Source organism: Trichomycterus rosablanca, chromosome 8 (assembly GCF_030014385.1).
Source record: "Trichomycterus rosablanca isolate fTriRos1 chromosome 8, fTriRos1.hap1, whole genome shotgun sequence".
Lineage (NCBI taxonomy): Eukaryota > Metazoa > Chordata > Actinopteri > Siluriformes > Trichomycteridae > Trichomycterus > Trichomycterus rosablanca.
Genome location: NC_085995.1, coordinates 8,942,325 through 8,961,468, shown reverse-complemented (window position 1 = coordinate 8,961,468; position 19,144 = coordinate 8,942,325). Strand labels below are relative to the sequence as shown.

General features: G+C 39.6%; 1 protein-coding gene across 3 annotated transcripts in view; it reads left to right on the top strand.

Annotated features, from left to right (window-relative positions):
- The window catches only part of fgf13a (fibroblast growth factor 13a), a 144,709-nt gene extending 141,933 nt beyond the window's left edge, over window positions 1-2,776 (top strand). For all 3 annotated transcript variants that reach the window (XM_062999820.1, XM_062999819.1, XM_062999818.1), the window contains exon 5: window positions 1,123-2,776. In XM_062999820.1, coding sequence (XP_062855890.1) covers window positions 1,123-1,259 — 137 coding nt within the window. In that variant the 3' untranslated portion in view covers window positions 1,260-2,776. The remainder of the gene's footprint in view (window positions 1-1,122) is intronic.
- Window positions 2,777-19,144: the final 16,368 nt, after the last annotated feature.

The following is a 19,144-nucleotide window of genomic DNA, read 5'->3' as shown; positions in this document are numbered from 1 at the left end:
TTAGACACTCCACCTTGTAGATGTAAAGTCAGAAACGATCGCTCATCTATTGCTGCCGTTTGAGTTGGTCATCTTCTAGACCTTCATCTGTGGTCACAGGATGCTGCCCACGGGGCACTGTTGGCTAGATATGTTTTTGGTTGGTGGACTATTCTCAGTCCAGCAGTGACAGTAAAAACTCCATCAGCGCTGCTGTGTCTTATCCACTCATACCAGCACAACACACACTAACACACCAGCACCATGTCAGTGTCACTGCAGTGCTGGGAATGATCCACCACCCAAATAATACCTGCTCTGTGGTGGTCTTGTGGGGGTCCTGACCATTAAGGAACAGGGTGAAAGCAGGCTAAAAAAGTATGCAGAGAAACAGATGGACTACAGTCAGTAATTGTAGAAATACAAAGTGCTCCTATATGGTAAGTGGAGCTGATAAAATAGACAGTGAGTGTAGAAACAAGGAGGTGGTTGTGCACTGGTCCACAGTGACACAGTGGTGGGAACAGGTTCCACCAGCCCCTAATGTAGAGACTCATCCACATACAGCAGATTAGTTTATGGCCTTCAGTCATAATTAATGCCCTTGATTGACGTTCTTGGACTTTATATTAGTATTTAATTTATTTAAAACACACTAAGTTATATATTTATGAAGGTTTGCACAATTACAAAATACTTCAACTTGGCACCCAGGTGGCACAGCAGTATATTCCGCTAGCACACCAGCACCGGTTCGAATCTCGGCTCAACTACCGGTCGGCTGGGCACCATCTAGTGAGCACATTGCTTACAGCAGACAAAATTGGCAACCGAATCTGCTGAGTAGGAAAAGACCGGACTAAGTAGGTGAGATCTTTTAAGAAGGGTTGAGGGACTGTGCACGTGTCAGAGGGGGCATGGAGCAGGCAAATATACCCTCCTCAAAGGCAATCAGTGATCCCCAGCATCGGCAAACTAATTGGCTACTCTAATTTGGGAGAAAAGGAGGAAAATGCATATATAAATAGAAAAAAAAGAAAATACTTCAACTTGTATGGAAACTCTAGCAAAACAGGGAGTAATATCTTCCCACATTTCTCAACCTTTATCTCTCTCTTTTCTTCAACGTTTCTCTTTCTGTAGTGACCATGTATCGGGAGCCTTCTCTGCATGACCTGACTGAGTTCTCACGCTCTGGCAGCGGTACGCCCACCAAGAGCCGGAGCGCGTCAGCCGTCCTCAACGGAGGCAAAGCTGTAAGTCAGCACGAGTCCACGTAGCCCAGCTGCTCAGGCCCGGCCCGCTTACCCTGCGCCTTCACCGAAACCTCCGGACGCTCGTGACTTCACGCAAACTTCTCTTCAAAGGAAATTCTAACTAAACAAAAACAAATAAAAGAAACTCTTTGTGGTTCAGGACAAAGACGACTAACGGCAACACAGTGCAAGTCAACACATTTTGATTGGTTTTTGAATTGGATTGCTGTAAATTAGTAAAGGAGTTTGACCTTTTCAGCACAGTAACAAGCAAACTATGAACTTTGTAGCCTTTGATATGGTGGGCCATTCAGTACAGTATCTCTCAGGTTGGATCTAGTTGCTTCTGAGTTGGATTTCCTTTTTTTTTTTTTTTGTTCCTTTACGATCACCAGTGATGCAATCGAGGGTTCCAGTAGCGAGATGCCCCAGCCCTCTGTGTGTAAATCGGTCATGCATTGAGGCAGACCATAATACTCCATCCTAGTGCAAGTGCACTTGCTCTGAGGATAATTTTTCAGGTGTGCCATATCTTGGAATCAGCATCAAGAGGTATGCATCTCACCCCCTTACTAAAGGCTTCAATTAGCCGTTTATAACGTTTATGAATATTCAGTCCTGCGTCACCCCTTCATATCAGTGTTCTTCAGAGCTCGGTCATTGAAAGGAGATTCCAGCACACCAAAGAATGACGTGTAAGAATCCCTTTAAGATCGGTAAGCATGCCAGTATATATAAAAATGACAGAAAGTGATAACACGTTTATGTTTTTTGTGAGGAAAGCTGTTTGAGGTGGGCTTCTCGCGTACAGGTGAGGGCTCGGTGTTCTAAAAGTCAGTGCTTTTGCTGATGTGTGCGGTACAAATACTGGCATGTCCCTTTCATGTCTTTCCTGGTTTTCAATGTCTGTGTCAAATCCCTCTTTAGTGCGTCCGCATCGCCTGCTTATGTGTGTTCTCTCTTTCGTCTGAAGGTTGGTTGTCCGTACTAATGGCTTCCAAGATGAGTTATTCGCCCCATTTCGTAACCCTGGTTTCTATTATGTGTACGAGTAGTTTATCGTGGTGGTGGTGGTGGTTTTTCTATTTAAAGAAAAGACATTCTGTTGAATTTTAGGTGGCTTAACATTTTATAGGATACGTCTTATTTGTAAAAGTGAACAAAGAAAACTTTCTTGTACAGGGCATGTAAATCAAGTTGTGTACAATGAGGACCCTTTTGTGGGCTACTGTATGTCCTCTTTTTCTCTTCGGGTGGGCTGTTCTCTCAGCTGTATGCTTCCGGGGTTTTCTGCATTGTTTTTTTTAAGGTGAAAATATCTGTTGCATGGGAGACATTGGGAACTGGAGGACTAGAGCTGCATGATTTAGGCTATGTGTATTTACCCCATGTTGGATTACGTGTTCTAAACTACCAGGATACAACGAGAAAACAACCATGTCTCTATGGGCTCTGTGCCCGGTACCTTCCAGTTGTTTCTTATTTGTTGTACACACAAAATGCACTGAATAAAATGTTTATATTATGCTATACTTTTAAAACACGTCTGCTTTCTTTATTTCTTCTCATTTTTTCCTCTTCTGTTAATATTTACACATAATGCAGTTCTTAACAGTAGTGGTTTTTACCCTTTCTGCATAAAAATGAGAGAAAACACTGTAATGACATCATACAGTATCAACTGTGTTACCCTAAAATACAGTGTATTCCATGTAAATTCAGTTTCTGCTGGATTGTAGCCCAACTAATAAAAATGAACACAACGGGCAGACAAATTAGGATTTTAGGATTAGGACTGGGATTGTACTTGTTAATTACACAGACATACAGTATATGCAATAATTAAATGCCCATGATTGTAAAATAGAATGCCCAACTTCTTCCCTTCACTGTGTGTTAGTACTATTCATTCAAATAATTCTCCAGGCCACCCAAGGAAGATTGGTCCCTGCTGAGTCTGGTTCCTCTCAAGCTTTTTTTCTTGCCATTGTTACCCTTGGCTTGCTTCTTTCATTTTTCCTCAAAACCCATGTATAACTACATTAATTAAACATGGATCCTCAGTATTACAGCCTAATTAATAGTTTTATAAAATCTCACAGATGGCAAATGTCACAGATCAGCATAATAAATAAAAAATGCCAGTTGCTGCATCCCAAATTACACAGTTTTTAACAAACATCTTTTAGTATAAAACTTGGCTCTGTTTGTGGTTGTAACAAGAAATTGGTGCTAATGGCTCTCCTTCAGGTGCATAGAAGGTATGCCTTACACACCAGTCGATTTTCCAAACTAAATCTAGAAACAAAAGTAAGCGATTAGTGCTGTATGTAGTAGTACACTGCAGTGTTAGCTTTTCAGTGATATTTTGTTTTGAACAGAGCCTTTGGTTTAAGGTGGACTGAAAATTTTTACCTTTTACATTAAAAGCTTAACAAAAGCTACACAACAAAGTACAATCAGAACAAAATGAGCCTTAAAAGCTCCTCAAAAAGCTAATAGGAAAATAGATCCTTTTGAGTTTTGATGGGATCTGCACTGAATGTAAGAAATGCTCTTCTGTTATAATAGCACACAATCATACAGGGCACAGTCAAGAGCTGAGAGTAATAAGAGTGACCTCGTAAAAGACTTCTAATGGTTCTAGACTGATTAGGAGGGGACAAGGGGAAAGAAAATGCCATAGAGCTGCTAATACAGTGAATGTTGAGTACTTGGAGTGACGATAGAACATTTATCCACTGACGTTTTTTTACACTGAGGTTTAGTCACAAACCAAAGCCATTTTTCATATTGAGTACAAATCTGCAGGGAACTGCACTGCATTCAGCTGTAAGAACTGGGCTAAAAATGCTAAAACTGAATGATTTATTGTTAAAATCTGAAGCTGGTGGAGTCACTGCACGCTGTGCCTTGTTTCCAACAATATTCATTGGTTTTCTAATGCAAACAAAAGATCATTAGTGTTAATGTCAAAACAACATTAAAATGGTTCCTATTAGCCTGACCATTTCCTGCTAGCTTTGTGGCCGGTAAACATTTAGATGGGTGGTGGTTGTGTGATTTACAGTGCCAGTGCTTTTCTACACTCTTAACCCTTTATTAATCACTGTAATGACAATGCACTGTATAAAGCTTTGTGTTGCTACATGAACATTTTATATAGCTCTGAAATTACAGGGAATTATATTTTATTTAAACAGATTTATAAAATAATAATAATAATAATAATAATAACAATAAAAATAATAATAATAGTAATAATAATAATAATTATTATTATTGTTATTATTATAATAATAATAATACCAATAATAATAATAATAATAATACCAATAATAATAAAAATAATAATACCAATAATAATAATAATAATACCAATAATAATAATAATAATGATAATAAATATTATTTAAAATAATTATGAGTAATAATAATAATTTATTCTATTCAGGGTTGTGATGAGTCCAATTTACTGGGTGAAATTAGAAAACACCCCAGACAGGTCACCAGTCCATCAGGTCCAATTAACCTGACTGCATGTCTTTGGACTGTGGGAGGAAACCAGAGCACCTGGAGAAAACCAATGTAGGGAAAACATGCAAAGTCAACACAGAAAGGACCCAGACCACTCCACCTGGGAATTTAACTTAATAATAATAATAATAATAATAATAATAATAATAATAATAATAATAATAGTGATAATAATGATAGTAATAGTAATAATAATAGTGATAATAATTATAGTAATAATAATAAAAATAATGATAATAATAATAATGAAAGTGATAATGATAGTAATAATAGTAATATAATAATAATAATAACAATAATTGTGATAATAATGATAGTAATAATAATAATAGTAATAATAATAATAAATCATAATTTTTTTAGTTGCGCTTTCTGAAATTTCAGCTTATGATAACAGTAACAGTTGAATGTGACTGTATGCACCAAAGCAGCACAGTTCCACAGAAGTTATGATCAGCTATTTATAGCTTGTTTTAAGTCGAGAAAAGCTTTTTATTTACAGTAGGTCTATAGAAGGTATTACTTTTTCACCACTGCAGCCTTACGTGTGCAGTTAAATGAGAGTCAGAGTTGAGTGCAGAGGCACAGTCTTTATTTTTTAATAGAGTAAAAATGCTATTTTACACTACAGTCTAAGCTAGACACTATATTTTTTTCTGATTTGAATTTAAATGCATGGCACTATATGAAATTACATGTTGCAAAGATTTGCTCCTGGTAGTATTGCTTCTAACCCCTTAATCATGTAATCATACCACTAAAAGCATTGTAATAACACTGTGTGGCTCTGTTTGAGGCTTTTTTTTCCTGCACCAACCACGAGCTATCTATCATCATCTACACTGATGAATCATCCAGCACTCGCTCTTATCTTTTACAATCTACATTTGCTCTGTGTCAGGTTCACTGGAGGCAGTCAGTCAATTCTTTAACAGAAATGAGAATATAGTATTTAATAATACAAACCCTTTTGTTATCCTGTCTTATCTATTTGTACATCATTTCTTCTCCAGATGCCTGGAATTTGTTGTGTTGTCCCAGTATCCCCCAGTCCCTCCCCACCCCAAATCGTTTTCATCACTTTCTCTTTTTTTGCCCGTTTTGCAGAAGGGAATCCCAGCCTGTGTAACCACTGCTGCAGAATGTAAGAGATGGTTATGGTTATGTAAGGGAGAGGCAGACAGCCCACTCTGTTCCCTCCATCCCCTGCCCTATTCCCCTCACCATTCCCCCCTGCTTTTTGCGTGCTGCCAGCTCCCAGAAGGCAATGCAGCATTCATGAAGCACACGGCATTACAAATGCATTGGATTTGTTATGGGGATTGCATGTCCCATCCAGACCCAGACAGCCTCAACTTCCCTCTTATGTCTTAAGTATCACCCCCAGCTCTCTTCCTCTGATCTCACCCAGACAATGTTCCTCTGTCTGCTATAGCTACACTGTGTGGCCAAAAGTATGTGGACAACCACCTTAATTATTCAGTGTAATAGTTTTAGCCATGCTCAGTGCTAACAGATTTATAAAATGCATTATGTTAAATGGTCTGCTTTTAGTTTGGGGAAGGTGGAAGGACCTGTCCTGTTCAGAATTTCTGTTCCTATTTTGGTTCAACAAGGTTGGTGTGAAAAAACTGTTGCGGTGTGCATGAAGCCCTAATCTCAACTTCATTTAATACCTTAAGTAATTTGCCTTACTTTTTTTATCCAGTGAATTGTACCCACCACAACCATGAAATGGATAAAGCGGTGGTAAAATTGACAGTGAATAAATGAATGAATAAATAATAGTGAACCAGACCTTCTCATATGACATCAGCGTCTGACCCAACAAATGTTCCTTTTTACCGCTAGGGACAGTGGTAGCCTAGTAGGTAGAGCTTTGGGCTATAAATCTAAAGGTTGTGAGTTTGAATCCTGGCTGTGCTATGCAGTTCAAAGACTTGGGTCTTGGGTCTTTGAACAAGGCCTTTAACACTCTCAGCTCCAAGGATTCTGTACAATGACTGACCCTGAGCTCTGACCCCAGCTTCCAAACAAGATGGGATACACAGAAATTTTTTTTTTCTTTGGACTGTATATGAATATGTATATATGACATATAAAGACATTCTTCCATATCTTCTTCTTTGGATTGAATAGGCACAAATTCCAAATCTTGTGTAAAGCTTTCCCAAAGTGGAGGCCTTTATAGCCACAAAGGATAGGGGTAAGGAACAACTCTATATCAATGCACACAGTTGGTCATGGTCAGGCGTCCACATAATTTTGGCCATGTGGTGTACATCACCCAGCAGTAATCTGGAGGGAAAGTAATAATTACTGGAACATTTGCAAATGCCATGTATGGTTTACAAATAATTACAAATAAACATGTATTTATAATAGCATCATATTAATTCCTTTATTTATTGACTTATGTTAAGTAACCATAGCAACCAATTTAGTCTTGTGGTAAGCTTCCCAGAGTGCCAGTCCATCACAGATCATAGTTGTACCTGCACTAGAGGTGGGATGTTTGTAGAGTTCAAAGCATGGCTCTCCATACGCAGTACGGCTCTCTGTGAGACTGACAGGTGAAAAGATGCAGCCGGCGTGATATTCTCAGCCCTCCTCAGCCAGTGTGGGGGTGGTACAAGCGGCAAGCACACTGCACCAGGGGAACTGGAAGGAAAATGAAGACAAATACAACATATCTTGTTTTTTAAAGCTAAATAAAAGACAGTTTTGCAGAGATTCACATCAACACACTTTACCAGAGGCAGTAACTCGTACGTCCATTGATATGTGTAGTGTACGTTTTGTTTTTAAACTGGATGTGACATGGCTGAGCAACCAGGCTGATTTTATTGAATTGCTGCCTTCAGGAATAACTGATGGTAGCTCGTATTTCCATTTCACATGATGTAGTCAAACTATTTAACATATTTACAGTGCCCTATTTAACAAAGTGCAGACGCCCAGATAAAACATATCACAACATTTCAATGATTTTAGTGTTCGACTCAGGAGATGTAGAGCACAAATGTTCATATTCATGAAGGATTTGGTGAGGAAACTGTATGTGTTCTTATTTATTTATTAGGATCATGTTTTACACACTTTGCTTACAGATAAATACTGGTTACACAATTCATCAGTTGAAGTCTTTAATGTCAAACACAGTCATGAACAATTTAGTTTTTACTCATACTATTTTGTATGTACAGTGTATCACAAAAGTGAGTACACCCCTCACATTTCTGCAAATATTTTATTATATCTTTTCATGGGACAACACTATAGAAATAAAACTTGGATATAAGTTAGAGTAGTCAGTGTACAACTTGTATAGCAGTGTAGATTTACTGTCTTCTGAAAATAACTCAACACACAGCCATTAATGTCTAAATGGCTGGCAACATAAGTGAGTACACCCCACAGTGAACACGTCCAAATTGTGCCCAAAGTGTCAATATTTTGTGTGACCACCATTATTATCCAGCACTGCCTTAACCCTCCTGGGCATGGAATTCACCAGAGCTGCACAGGTCGCTACTGGAATCCTCTTCCACTCCTCCATGATGACATCACGGAGCTGGTGGATGTTAGACACCTTGAACTCCTCCACCTTCCACTTGAGGATGCGCCACAGGTGCTCAATTGGGTTTAGTCCATCACCTTTACCTTCAGCTTCCTCAGCAAGGCAGTTGTCATCTTGGAGGTTGTGTTTGGGGTCGTTATCCTGTTGGAAAACTGCCATGAGGCCCAGTTTTCGAAGGGAGGGGATCATGCTCTGTTTCAGAATGTCACAGTACATGTTGGAATTCATGTTTCCCTCAATAAACCGCAGCTCCCCAGTGCCAGCAACACTCATGTAGCCCAAGACCATGATGCTACCACCACCATGCTTGACTGTAGGCAAGATACAGTTGTCTTGGTACTTCTCACCAGGGCGCCGCCACACATGCTGGACACCATCTGAGCCAAACAAGTTTATCTTGGTCTCGTCAGACCACAGGGCATTCCAGTAATCCATGTTCTAGGACTGCTTGTCTTCAGCAAACTGTTTGTGAGCTTTCTTGTGCGTCAGCTTCCTTCTGGGATGACGACCATGCAGACCGAGTTGATGCAGTGTGCGGCGTATGGTCTGAGCACTGACAGGCTGACCTCCCACGTCTTCAACCTCTGCAGCAATGCTGGCAGCACTCATGTGTCTATTTTTTAAAGCCAACCTCTGGATATGACGCCGAACACGTGGACTCAACTTCTTTGGTCGACCCTGGCGAAGCCTGTTCCGAGTGGAACCTGTCCTGGAAAACTGCTGTATGACCTTGGCCACCATGCTGTAGCTCAGTTTCAGGGTGTTAGCAATCTTCTTATAGCCCAGGACATCTTTGTGGAGAGCAACAATTCTATTTCTCACATCCTCAGAGAGTTCTTTGCCATGAGGTGCCATGTTGAATATCCAGTGGCCAGTATGAGAGAATTGTACCCAAAACACCAAATTTAACAGCCCTGCTCCCAATTTACTCCTGGGACCTTGACACATGACACCAGGGAGGGACAACGACACATTTGGGCACAATTTGGACATGTTCACTGTGGGGTGTACTCACTTATGTTGCAAGCTATTTAGACATTAATGGCTGTGTGTTGAGTTATTTTCAGAAGACAGTAAATCTACACTGCTATACAAGCTGTACACTGACTACTCTAAGTTATATCCAAGTTTCATGTCTATAGTGTTGTCCCATGAAAAGATATAATGAAATATTTGCAGAAATGTGAGGGGTGTACTCACTTTTGTGATACACTGTACTTACTCAACCACACAGACACTGGGAAAACATGCAAACTCCACACAGAAAGGACCCGGACCGCTCCACCTGGGAATCGAACCCAGGACATTCTTGCTATGAGGCGACGGTGATACTCACCAAGCCACTGTGCCTCCCTGTATGTGTTCTAATCCCTCAGAGAAAGACAATTAGAAAAACAATTAGAAATTATTAAAATCTAAATAACTCATATTTTTTTACAACTTAACTTTAAACTTTACCTGTTGTGTCCTCTTCTATTATCTCTATTCAGTTGGTGTACCAATTTTTTTTTTGTGGATTCACCAGTGGGGGTATTTGGATGGGATTTTCAGGCCAGTAAATGTTAAACAGTCATATTAACAGGACAATTAAATGTAGTTGACGCTTAGGTGGTACCGTGGCCTGTTACACTAGATCTTCACCTGGGTTTCAATCTCAGCTGTGCTATTGGCTAAACAGGCACCTACAAATGCATGTGTGTATGTCTGGGCATGAGGAAATGGAGACGGGGGGTTTGGGTTGGTGTCCTCTCCCCAGTGTTTTTTGTTGCATCAGGAAAAAGTGGTTGATGAAAAATTGAATATAAATAATATGTGGTTAACATCAGTAAATACAATGTACACATTCATTAAAGAACCTTCTTCTTAATCTTCTTCTTCTCCTATAAAAAGTTTGACAAAGTTAACTTAATGCCCTAGATGATGAAACTATTTGGCACCCAAAGGAGTAAAGAGCTGAGATTTGGCTTCTATATTGATGGCTCCTTGGTGCTTGAGTGGGCTGCACTGAAGGATAACCTTCATTATGGCACTGAAGCTGTAGCTAGAGTCACAGGAGAAGTGTGTGCGGGCGTGTGTGTGTGTGTGCGGGGGTGAATCGTTTGGCATTAGCATAGTAAAGATATTGGTTGAAATCTTGCCAGTTAGGCTCCTAAAATGTGCATTAGTCTGCCAAGATATTTCCAAGAATGTTGCCAGATACAGTTGTGTTCTTCACAGAACTAAGTCCACCATGGATTTATGAATTTGCACCAACCACACCAAAGAGAGCAACGTTTCTGTGCAAGGATGATTTATGCTTACCTTTGTTATGCAGAGTGATATTTCCTTAAGGTGGTATTTAAAAGCTGTTAATGGTATGTATGGCAGCAGTCAATTATTGCAGTCAGTGATAGTTGTTGGTTATCTTACCTGCCCACTTTTAGCATACAGAACCAGAACCATTACCAGAAATGTCATGAAGGTTAAGCTCAGAACTCTTTGAGAGACTTAAGTTCTGATTTACAAAAAAAATTTAAACTCCATACGATTTGAGAAGAATTTTTTTCAAATAGGCAAAACAGAACATACTGTGTGTTCCTTAATAAATGTTGGTGTTTCTTAAGCACTGCAGTAGATAAATTTAGCAACTGTAGTGTGATTTTACAGTGGGTAGCACTGTCACCTCACAGCAAGAAGGTCCTGGGTTCGATCCCCAGACAGGGCGGTCCAGGTCCTTTCTGTGCGGAGTTTGCATGTTCTCCCCGTGTCTACTTGGGTTTCCTCTGGAAGCTCCTGTTTCCTCCCACAGTCCAAAAACATGCAGTCAGGTTAATTGGAGACACTGAATTGCCCTATAGGTGAATGGGTAGATTGTGTAGGATTTAATGCCTGCAAAACACTCCAAAAAAGTTAGGACAGAGGCGTGTTTACCCCTTTCTTGTTAATGTGACTTTTTAATGGTTTGGAAACTGAGGACACTAAGGAAACTGTTGCAGTTTTGCAAGTGAAATCGTTGTCCTCTTCATGCTGCACCATATCATATGTTTTTAAGTGTTTAATACCTAAACTGCAGGAGGGCCAGTCAAGCATACATTACATTTTACATTTCATTTTTAGCATTTACAGTAGTGTGACAGTATACAGTCTAAGCAATGGAGGGTTAAGGGTCTTGCTCAAGGGCCCAACAGCAGCAACCTGGTAGTGGTGGGGCTTGAACCATTGACCTTCTTATTACTAGTCCAGTACCTTAACCTCTAGGCTACGTACTCTGTATGCACACAGCTATGTTGTTGTAGCGCTAACAGATTGATATATGTTTTATATATATTCTTTTGAGTAAAAACACTACATTACATGAGCACAAATATCATGCCAGGTAGTTTGTTTAGCAAATGGATTTTACATATACATTTTTTAAATATCTGGGACATGTTTAAGTCTGGGGCGGCACGGTGGCTCGGTGGGTAGCACTGTCACCTTACAGCAAGAAGGTCCTAGGTTCAGTCAGGGTCCTTTCTGTGCAGAGTTTGCATGTTCTCCCAGTGTCAGCGTGGGTTTTTCTCCAGGAGCTCCGGTTTCCTCCCACAGTCCAAAAACATGCAGTCAGGTTAATTGGAGACACTGAATTGCCCTATAAGTGAATGGGTGGGTGTGTGTGTGTGTATATATATATATATGTGTCTGCGCTGCGATGGACTGGCATCCCATCCAGGGTGTTACTGTGTGCCTTGCGCCCATTGAAAGGCTCCAGAACCCCCCGTGACCCTAATGGAAAATGAATGAATGAATGAATGAATAAATGAATGTTTAGGTCTGTGTTGCACAACCATTCATTTCTCAACACTTAAGACATAAGACATCTGTTTATCTAGTTTTAAAATCTAATTATTTTCCCATTCTTTTCTGATACAAGTCTGCTCAACTGGACAGGAATTCGTTTTATTGTACAAGTCTGTTGTATTATACAAGCAACCCCACTCCCTGATTATGCAGCTTTGCTGTTGTACCACGTGCAAAATGTGGCCTGGCATCGTCATAGCAAAATACAGTAAGCATGAACTTCCCTGAGAAAGATGGAATCCGTATTGTTGTCCCCATAGAGATGCAATCGCTTCCTGTAAAATCTTTGTAATCCTGTAAAATTATTTGCTAGCACATTTCAGCAGAGTGACAAGCCTCGAAACATCCTTGTTCATAAAGGACCAGGCTTTTCACTGACAATTTTATAGCCACACATCTTTAATTGTCCTGATCCAGTTTTTAATCATGTTCCAAGCATCAATTATAAAAATAAATGCATATTCAAAAAATCTAACAAGCCTGATTAGTAAAACATGAAACATCTTGTCTTTGTACTGTTTTGTTTAAGTACCAATCATAGAAGTGTTACAAATTACTTCTTTATGTTTTTACTTGCCTTCAAAACCTATTAGACATTTTGTGGAATAATGTTTGTAAATGTTTTCAACAAGAATTAGTTCCTCTTATAGCACATAGCTGTTACTGTAAAAATAGCTTCAGGACCAGTACATTGCCCTAGGGACATTCGTGTAAGGCAGAAGGTGAAAAATGCCAAGGGTCAGGAAGGAAGACGTGGGCATCAATAAGGCAGGCACATAGTTAGCAGTTGCTATGGTGCCTGAAAAAATCAGCGCTCTTGCATTGCAGTAGCATTAGTAGAATGATAGAACAGGAAGACTCCAATCAAACCAGTTAAAGTGTACAAGCTTTTAAGGATAAAAAACAAAGATTGAAGCTTGATTAAATTGAAATACATTAAGGACATTAACCTTATCTCAACTGTGGTAGATGGACATGGAAAAGTAGATGAGATACTACTGTTTACTAAATTCTTATGGGTACATAAAAGATTTTTCTCCAGGTCTGCATTGAATTGTATATTTGACCAGGTCGTAGGTCAAAAATATGATGTAATATTAACACATGATGTGTAAACTGTGAAATGCAAGTAAAGCATTGATCAACTGTACATTAACAACAATGTATTGCACCACAATTCTTATTCTAATTCTTACACCGTCAATGTATAACACCAAAAATCTTAATGGGATCACTCAGCTGTTGGCTACAATAAAATAAATGTATTCCATAACATCAGCCAGTCAACAATGATTATAAACTACAGTAATCCCTCGCTATACCGCGCTTCGACTTTTGCGGCTTCACTCTATCGCGGATTTTATTTGCAAGCATGTCTAAATATAAATCGCGGATTTTTCGCTGGTTCGCGGATTTCTGCAGACAATGGGTGTGTTCGAAAAGCTAGGGGGCTCTCTACATAGATGCATTTTACGTCATCATGTGCGCTGTTCCAAATCCTAGATGCCTTAATATCCTCACTTCTTAACGTTTCAACATTATTTTCACTCAAAAACGAGTGAGCATCCGACGCTGCCTTAGTGATCAAGGCAATCCCAGAATTCATTGCGCAGAAAAATAAACATGGCTGACGGTGCAGACAAACGAATGGAGTTATTATCAAATGTAAATAAAATATTACTGATTTTTAACTTGTATAAACTTGTACCGAGTGTTTTTATTTGCAAGTTCGGGCTTGTCAGGAAATGTAACCGTTATCGTTACATGAAGGGAGATGTTATATTAACGTTAGCATGCTGTGCTACCTCAATCCATTGGTTTTAATGACAAGATGCTAAATGCTAAAGCCGATGGAATCGGGTTATAAAAATAACCATATAAAGACATGGGATTTTCACCATTCGCGGAGGGTTCTGGAACGCAACCCCCGCGATCGAGGAGGTTTTACTGTATATAAACAATGTTAATGCTTTAGTGAAGGTGAATCTGAAGCTGTGTACCTCAAATAGAATAGAAATCTATAAAGTGCCTGGATGGTTGAAGGCATCTGTCCTAAATGAAAGTGAATTTTAATATGCAATAAATAGACACATAATCATATAAAGGTTTTGGAGAAGTATTTTTAAAAACAGATGTCAGTGTGAGAGCTATTTAGAGAGATAAGAGGCAGTGCTGCCTGTAATGGAAGTGCCCTATCAATCAACACTCAACCTTAATCTGATCGAGCTGTTCTGTGAGGAGCTGAAAACCTTTGGGAAGTCCTAAAAAAGCAGTGCGGTCCATCTCTCAGAAATACCTCCTGTGTTGATTGTTTGGATTCAGAAAGTGTGCAGCTGTTATAGGGGGTTTTAAACAATCGGATGTTTGTAGTGTTTTGTTTAAGTGATCTGTAATGACCTACCAGAGTGCAAGGCATCACACATTCATTTATATTAATAATGCAATGCTAGCTGGCGAAACTCGCTTCCTTTAACCTGATGGATATACTGTATCGTACAGAGAACACATGGTCAATAGTAAAACCAGAGAAACAGATAACTCTGCAGTTGTGGGAGGAAAATGTTAAAGTACTTAAAACATACACCGATTAGCCATAACATTAAAACCACCTCCTTATTTCTACACCCACTGTCCATTTTATCAGCTCCACTTACCATATAGGAGCACTTTGTATTTTTACAATTACTGACTGTAGTCCATCTGTTTCTCTGCATACCTTTTTTAACCTGCTTTCACCCTGTTCTTCAATGGTCAGGACCCCCTCAGGACCCCCACAGAGCAGGTATTATTTAGGTGGTGGATCATTCTCAGCACTGCAGTGACTGACATGGTGGTGGTGTGTTAGTGTGTCCACTCACTGTCCACTCTATTAGACACTCCTACCTAGTTGGTCCACCTTGTAGATGTAAAGTCAGAGACGATCGCTCATCTATTGCTGCTGTTTGAGTTGGTCATCTTCTAGACCTTCATCAGTGGTCACAGGACGCTGCCCACGGGGCGCTGTTGGCTGGATATTTTTGTTTGGTGGACTATTCTCAGTCCAGCAGTGACAGTGAGGTGTTTATAAACTCCAGCAACACTGCTGTGTCTTATCCACTCATACCAGCACAACACACACTAACACACCACCACCATGTCAGTGTCACTGCAGTGCTGAGAATGACCCACCACCTAAATAATACCTGCTCTGTGGTGGTCCTTGGAGAGTCCTGACCATTGAAGAACAGGGTGAAAGCAGGCTAAAAAAGTATGTAGAGAAATAGAGGGATTACAGTCAGTAACTGTAGAACTACAAAGTGCTTCTATATGGTAAGTGGAATCTTCCACTGTCCTACAAGGTTGCTGATGGGACTATAAAGAGTGATTATTTTCTTTCTATCTTATCACATTTACTGAGCTTCTATGTGAGACTTTGTCAGTGCGATCCTTCTCTGCAGACAAGAATAAAACTCTAACTCCTAATGCAGTCTCTGAAATATTTTATTAAGGGTTTTTTTTTTACCACATACTCTATACACTTAACCATAGTTCACAGATTTAAAAATTGCTGGATGTGGTGTGTGTGTGTGTGTGTGTGTGGGTTCAGTGAATAATTAGGTCAGATAAATGTCTCTGTGCTAAAAGAGGAGTGAATGGATCTGGTACGTGTTTTATTTAACACGTGTTGTGTATGTATCGCTGTTTAAGTAGCTACGATGAATGTTCATGTTGGCTCTAAGTGGTCATGATTGACAGGGCAGCATTGGGTTCCTGCTGGCTCCCAGCAGGGGGGCCTTGTAAAGGTGAGGTGCTTGGGTGCAGTGCTACATTATTGAACTCCTGTTCAGGGTAATCACCATGAGCCCAACAGAATTCCACGGTGTCACAAAGACCTGAATCATACACACACACACACACACACTTCCTCCTTTGTATGGTGTAACACACTCGCCCCTCTCCGGGGGTCCTGAGAGCCTCAGCAGGGGGTGAATTAAGGCATTAAGTGGAGGACACTTAAAGGGGCCCACTGCTACTAAAGTGGAGGCCCATCTCAGTCAGAGAGTGACTTCTTACTACAGAGGAAGCACAGACAGAAATAGTCCACTTTCCATGTAATGAGCAATCACGACTTACATCCGAGTGTAGAAAATACTGACAGGTAAAAGTACATCCATCACACTCCGCCATTCATGCCATGACCAAACTCTTATCAAGTCCCTGCTTTCAACTATGTGCTGTTCCCTGAATGGTAACGTTGTGTTGATGGCTGGCGTGCTGTGCGCACAGGGCTTTAATGCAAAACAGCAAGAGACGAATAAACAAGCACTCAGCTGGGAAATGCGAGTCAGAGCGACATGTACAAACAGTGTTTCAGTACATAAAATCAAAAACAAAAAGGAACATAGCATACAAAGTCAGGATTGACTGTACAAATGTCTGTACAAATGTCTAAGCTTACAATATTCAGAAATGTTTCAAATGTGTGTGTGGGTTTTTTTTTTTTTTTGCAAAAAGGCAGGGCACAGTCATACTAGAACAGGAACCTCAAACTCTTGTCCCAAAATTAAAAGCATTTTAATTTTATATGTTTAATTTTATACATCTTCAAAGAGTCTGGCTGAAACATCTGATTTTAATAATTAGGATGGGTGTGAACATGCCTCTGATCATCTAATGTAAACACTCTCATTAGCAAATCCAAAAAACCCAGCAAATCCAAAAAATAACAGCAAATCCAGATAACAGCAAATCCAGATAACAGCAAATCCAAAAAATAACAGCAAATCCAGAGAACAGCAAATACAAAAAATAACAGCAAATCCAGAGAACAGCAAATCCAGATAACAGCAAATACAAAAAATAAACAGCAAATCCAGATAACAGCAAATACAAAAAATAAACAGCAAATCCAGATAACAGCAAATACAAAAAATAACAGGAAATCCAGATAACAGCAAATCCAAATAACAGCAAATACAAAAAATACCAGCAAATCCAGATAAGACACCAGCAAATCCAAAAGGAATACCAGCAAATCCAAAAAACACCAACAAATCCAAATAACACCACAGCACCAACAAATGCAAACACACACTTTCCTCTTAAAGTCATGTTATTATCCTGTCAAATTTACTAGAATGGATTTGTGTTTACTGGTGTGTTTTTGCTTGTGCACTTTTATTATTGTTGGTGTGTTTGCACTTATCATACCCATTCAAAGCTAAAAAAAAATCACACATTTATTTACTAATTGGGGAAATTTAAAGTACAGGATCCATTTTCTACATTAATTTGGAAGGTAAGAAGAAACCACAGTACCCACATGTAACATTTCTTAGAATCTATTATGCTGACTGTCACCCACTATACCAGCTCTACAGTGCTGCCTGTTAAATCAGAGCTATGCTAAAATAAAGAAGTGAAGTGGATAATAGCAGGGAAATCACTGTGGCACCACTCCAGAGATAAACAAAGTGACTAATGTAAGTGCTAGCGAAGTGATGGGGGGGAATAAAACTTAGTCTGACAGCTGAGGGCACAAACACATTACACATGCTCTTACTCCTCACCTCATCAAAAAGATCCATAATACGTAAACAAAAACACTTGAAACTTTATTTAACTGACAAACATTGCTGATCACTTAAAGACAAATAACCAGATCAGGGCAGCAGCAGTTCAAGGCAATGTAAAGTTACCTTCATTGTGGACACCTTATGATTCTTGGCAGACCTGTACTTGGTAGTTCTTTGGAATAGATCTGGTGATTCAGACACATTTTGTTCTTCAGCATACTCAATTTTTTCCCCCAACATTGGCAGACAGACTACAATTTCAAAGCAGTCAAACTGGCCTTTATTTATATTGACACAAAGAACACACAAGCTGTAGATAATGTGTAGCTGTAGACATAAGAAGGCCATAAATCAAATTTAAATGGCATTACTGAATTTTCCAAAACACCTACATGAAAAAACATGAACACAAAAAACTTTTGTAGGAAAACTGACAAAAATACTTTGACACTTTGGGGTTCTAACAGTTTTTTGGACAAAGAGAGTACACCGAGCAACCATAACATTAAAACCACCTCCTTGTTTCTACACTTACTGTCCGTTTTATCAGCTCCACTTACCATATAGAAGCACTTTGTAGTTCTACAATTACTGACTGTAGTCCATCTGTTTCTCTGCATACCTTTTTTAGCCTGCTTTCACCCTGTTCTTCAATGGTCAGGACCCCACAGGACCACTACAGAGCAGGTATTATTTAGGTGGTGGATCATTCCCAGCACTGCAGTGACACTGACATGGTGGTGGTGTGTTAGTGTGAGTTTTAAAATGCCGTGTTCACTCACTGTTCACTCTATTAGACACTCCTACCTAGTTGTTCCACCTTGTAGCTGTAAAGTCAGAGACGATCGCTCATCAATTGCTGCTGTTTGAGTTGGTCATCTTCTAGACCTTCATCAGTGGTCACAGGACTCTGCCCATGGGGCGCTGTTGGCTGGATATTTTTGGTTGGTGGACTATTCTCAGTCTAGCAGTGACAGTGAGGTGTTTATAAACTCCATCAGTGCTGCTGTGTCTTATCCACTCATACCAGCACAACACACACTAACACACCACCACCATGTCAGTGTCACTGCAGTGCTGAGAATGATCCACCACCCAAATAATACCTACTCTGTAGTGGTCCTCTTTTTACCAGTGTACAAACTGTTTTTAATGCCAAGAAAGAAGTTCTCATTGGTAGGAATTGAATATCTCTACCTCAGTTCTATGGGATTAATGCTAGCTCCTCAATCTTTGTCACGACGCTGCTGTTTTTAGCATCACTGCACTGTCATTATAAATGTCCTAATCCATGATTTGCTCCATCATTTGTAAATGAGCTTCTCTAATGAGAATAATTTCATTGTACCCTATCTTTCCATTTTACTGTCACAAGAAAAAGATTATGGTTCTTGATTGTATGGAGCAGAAATACAATA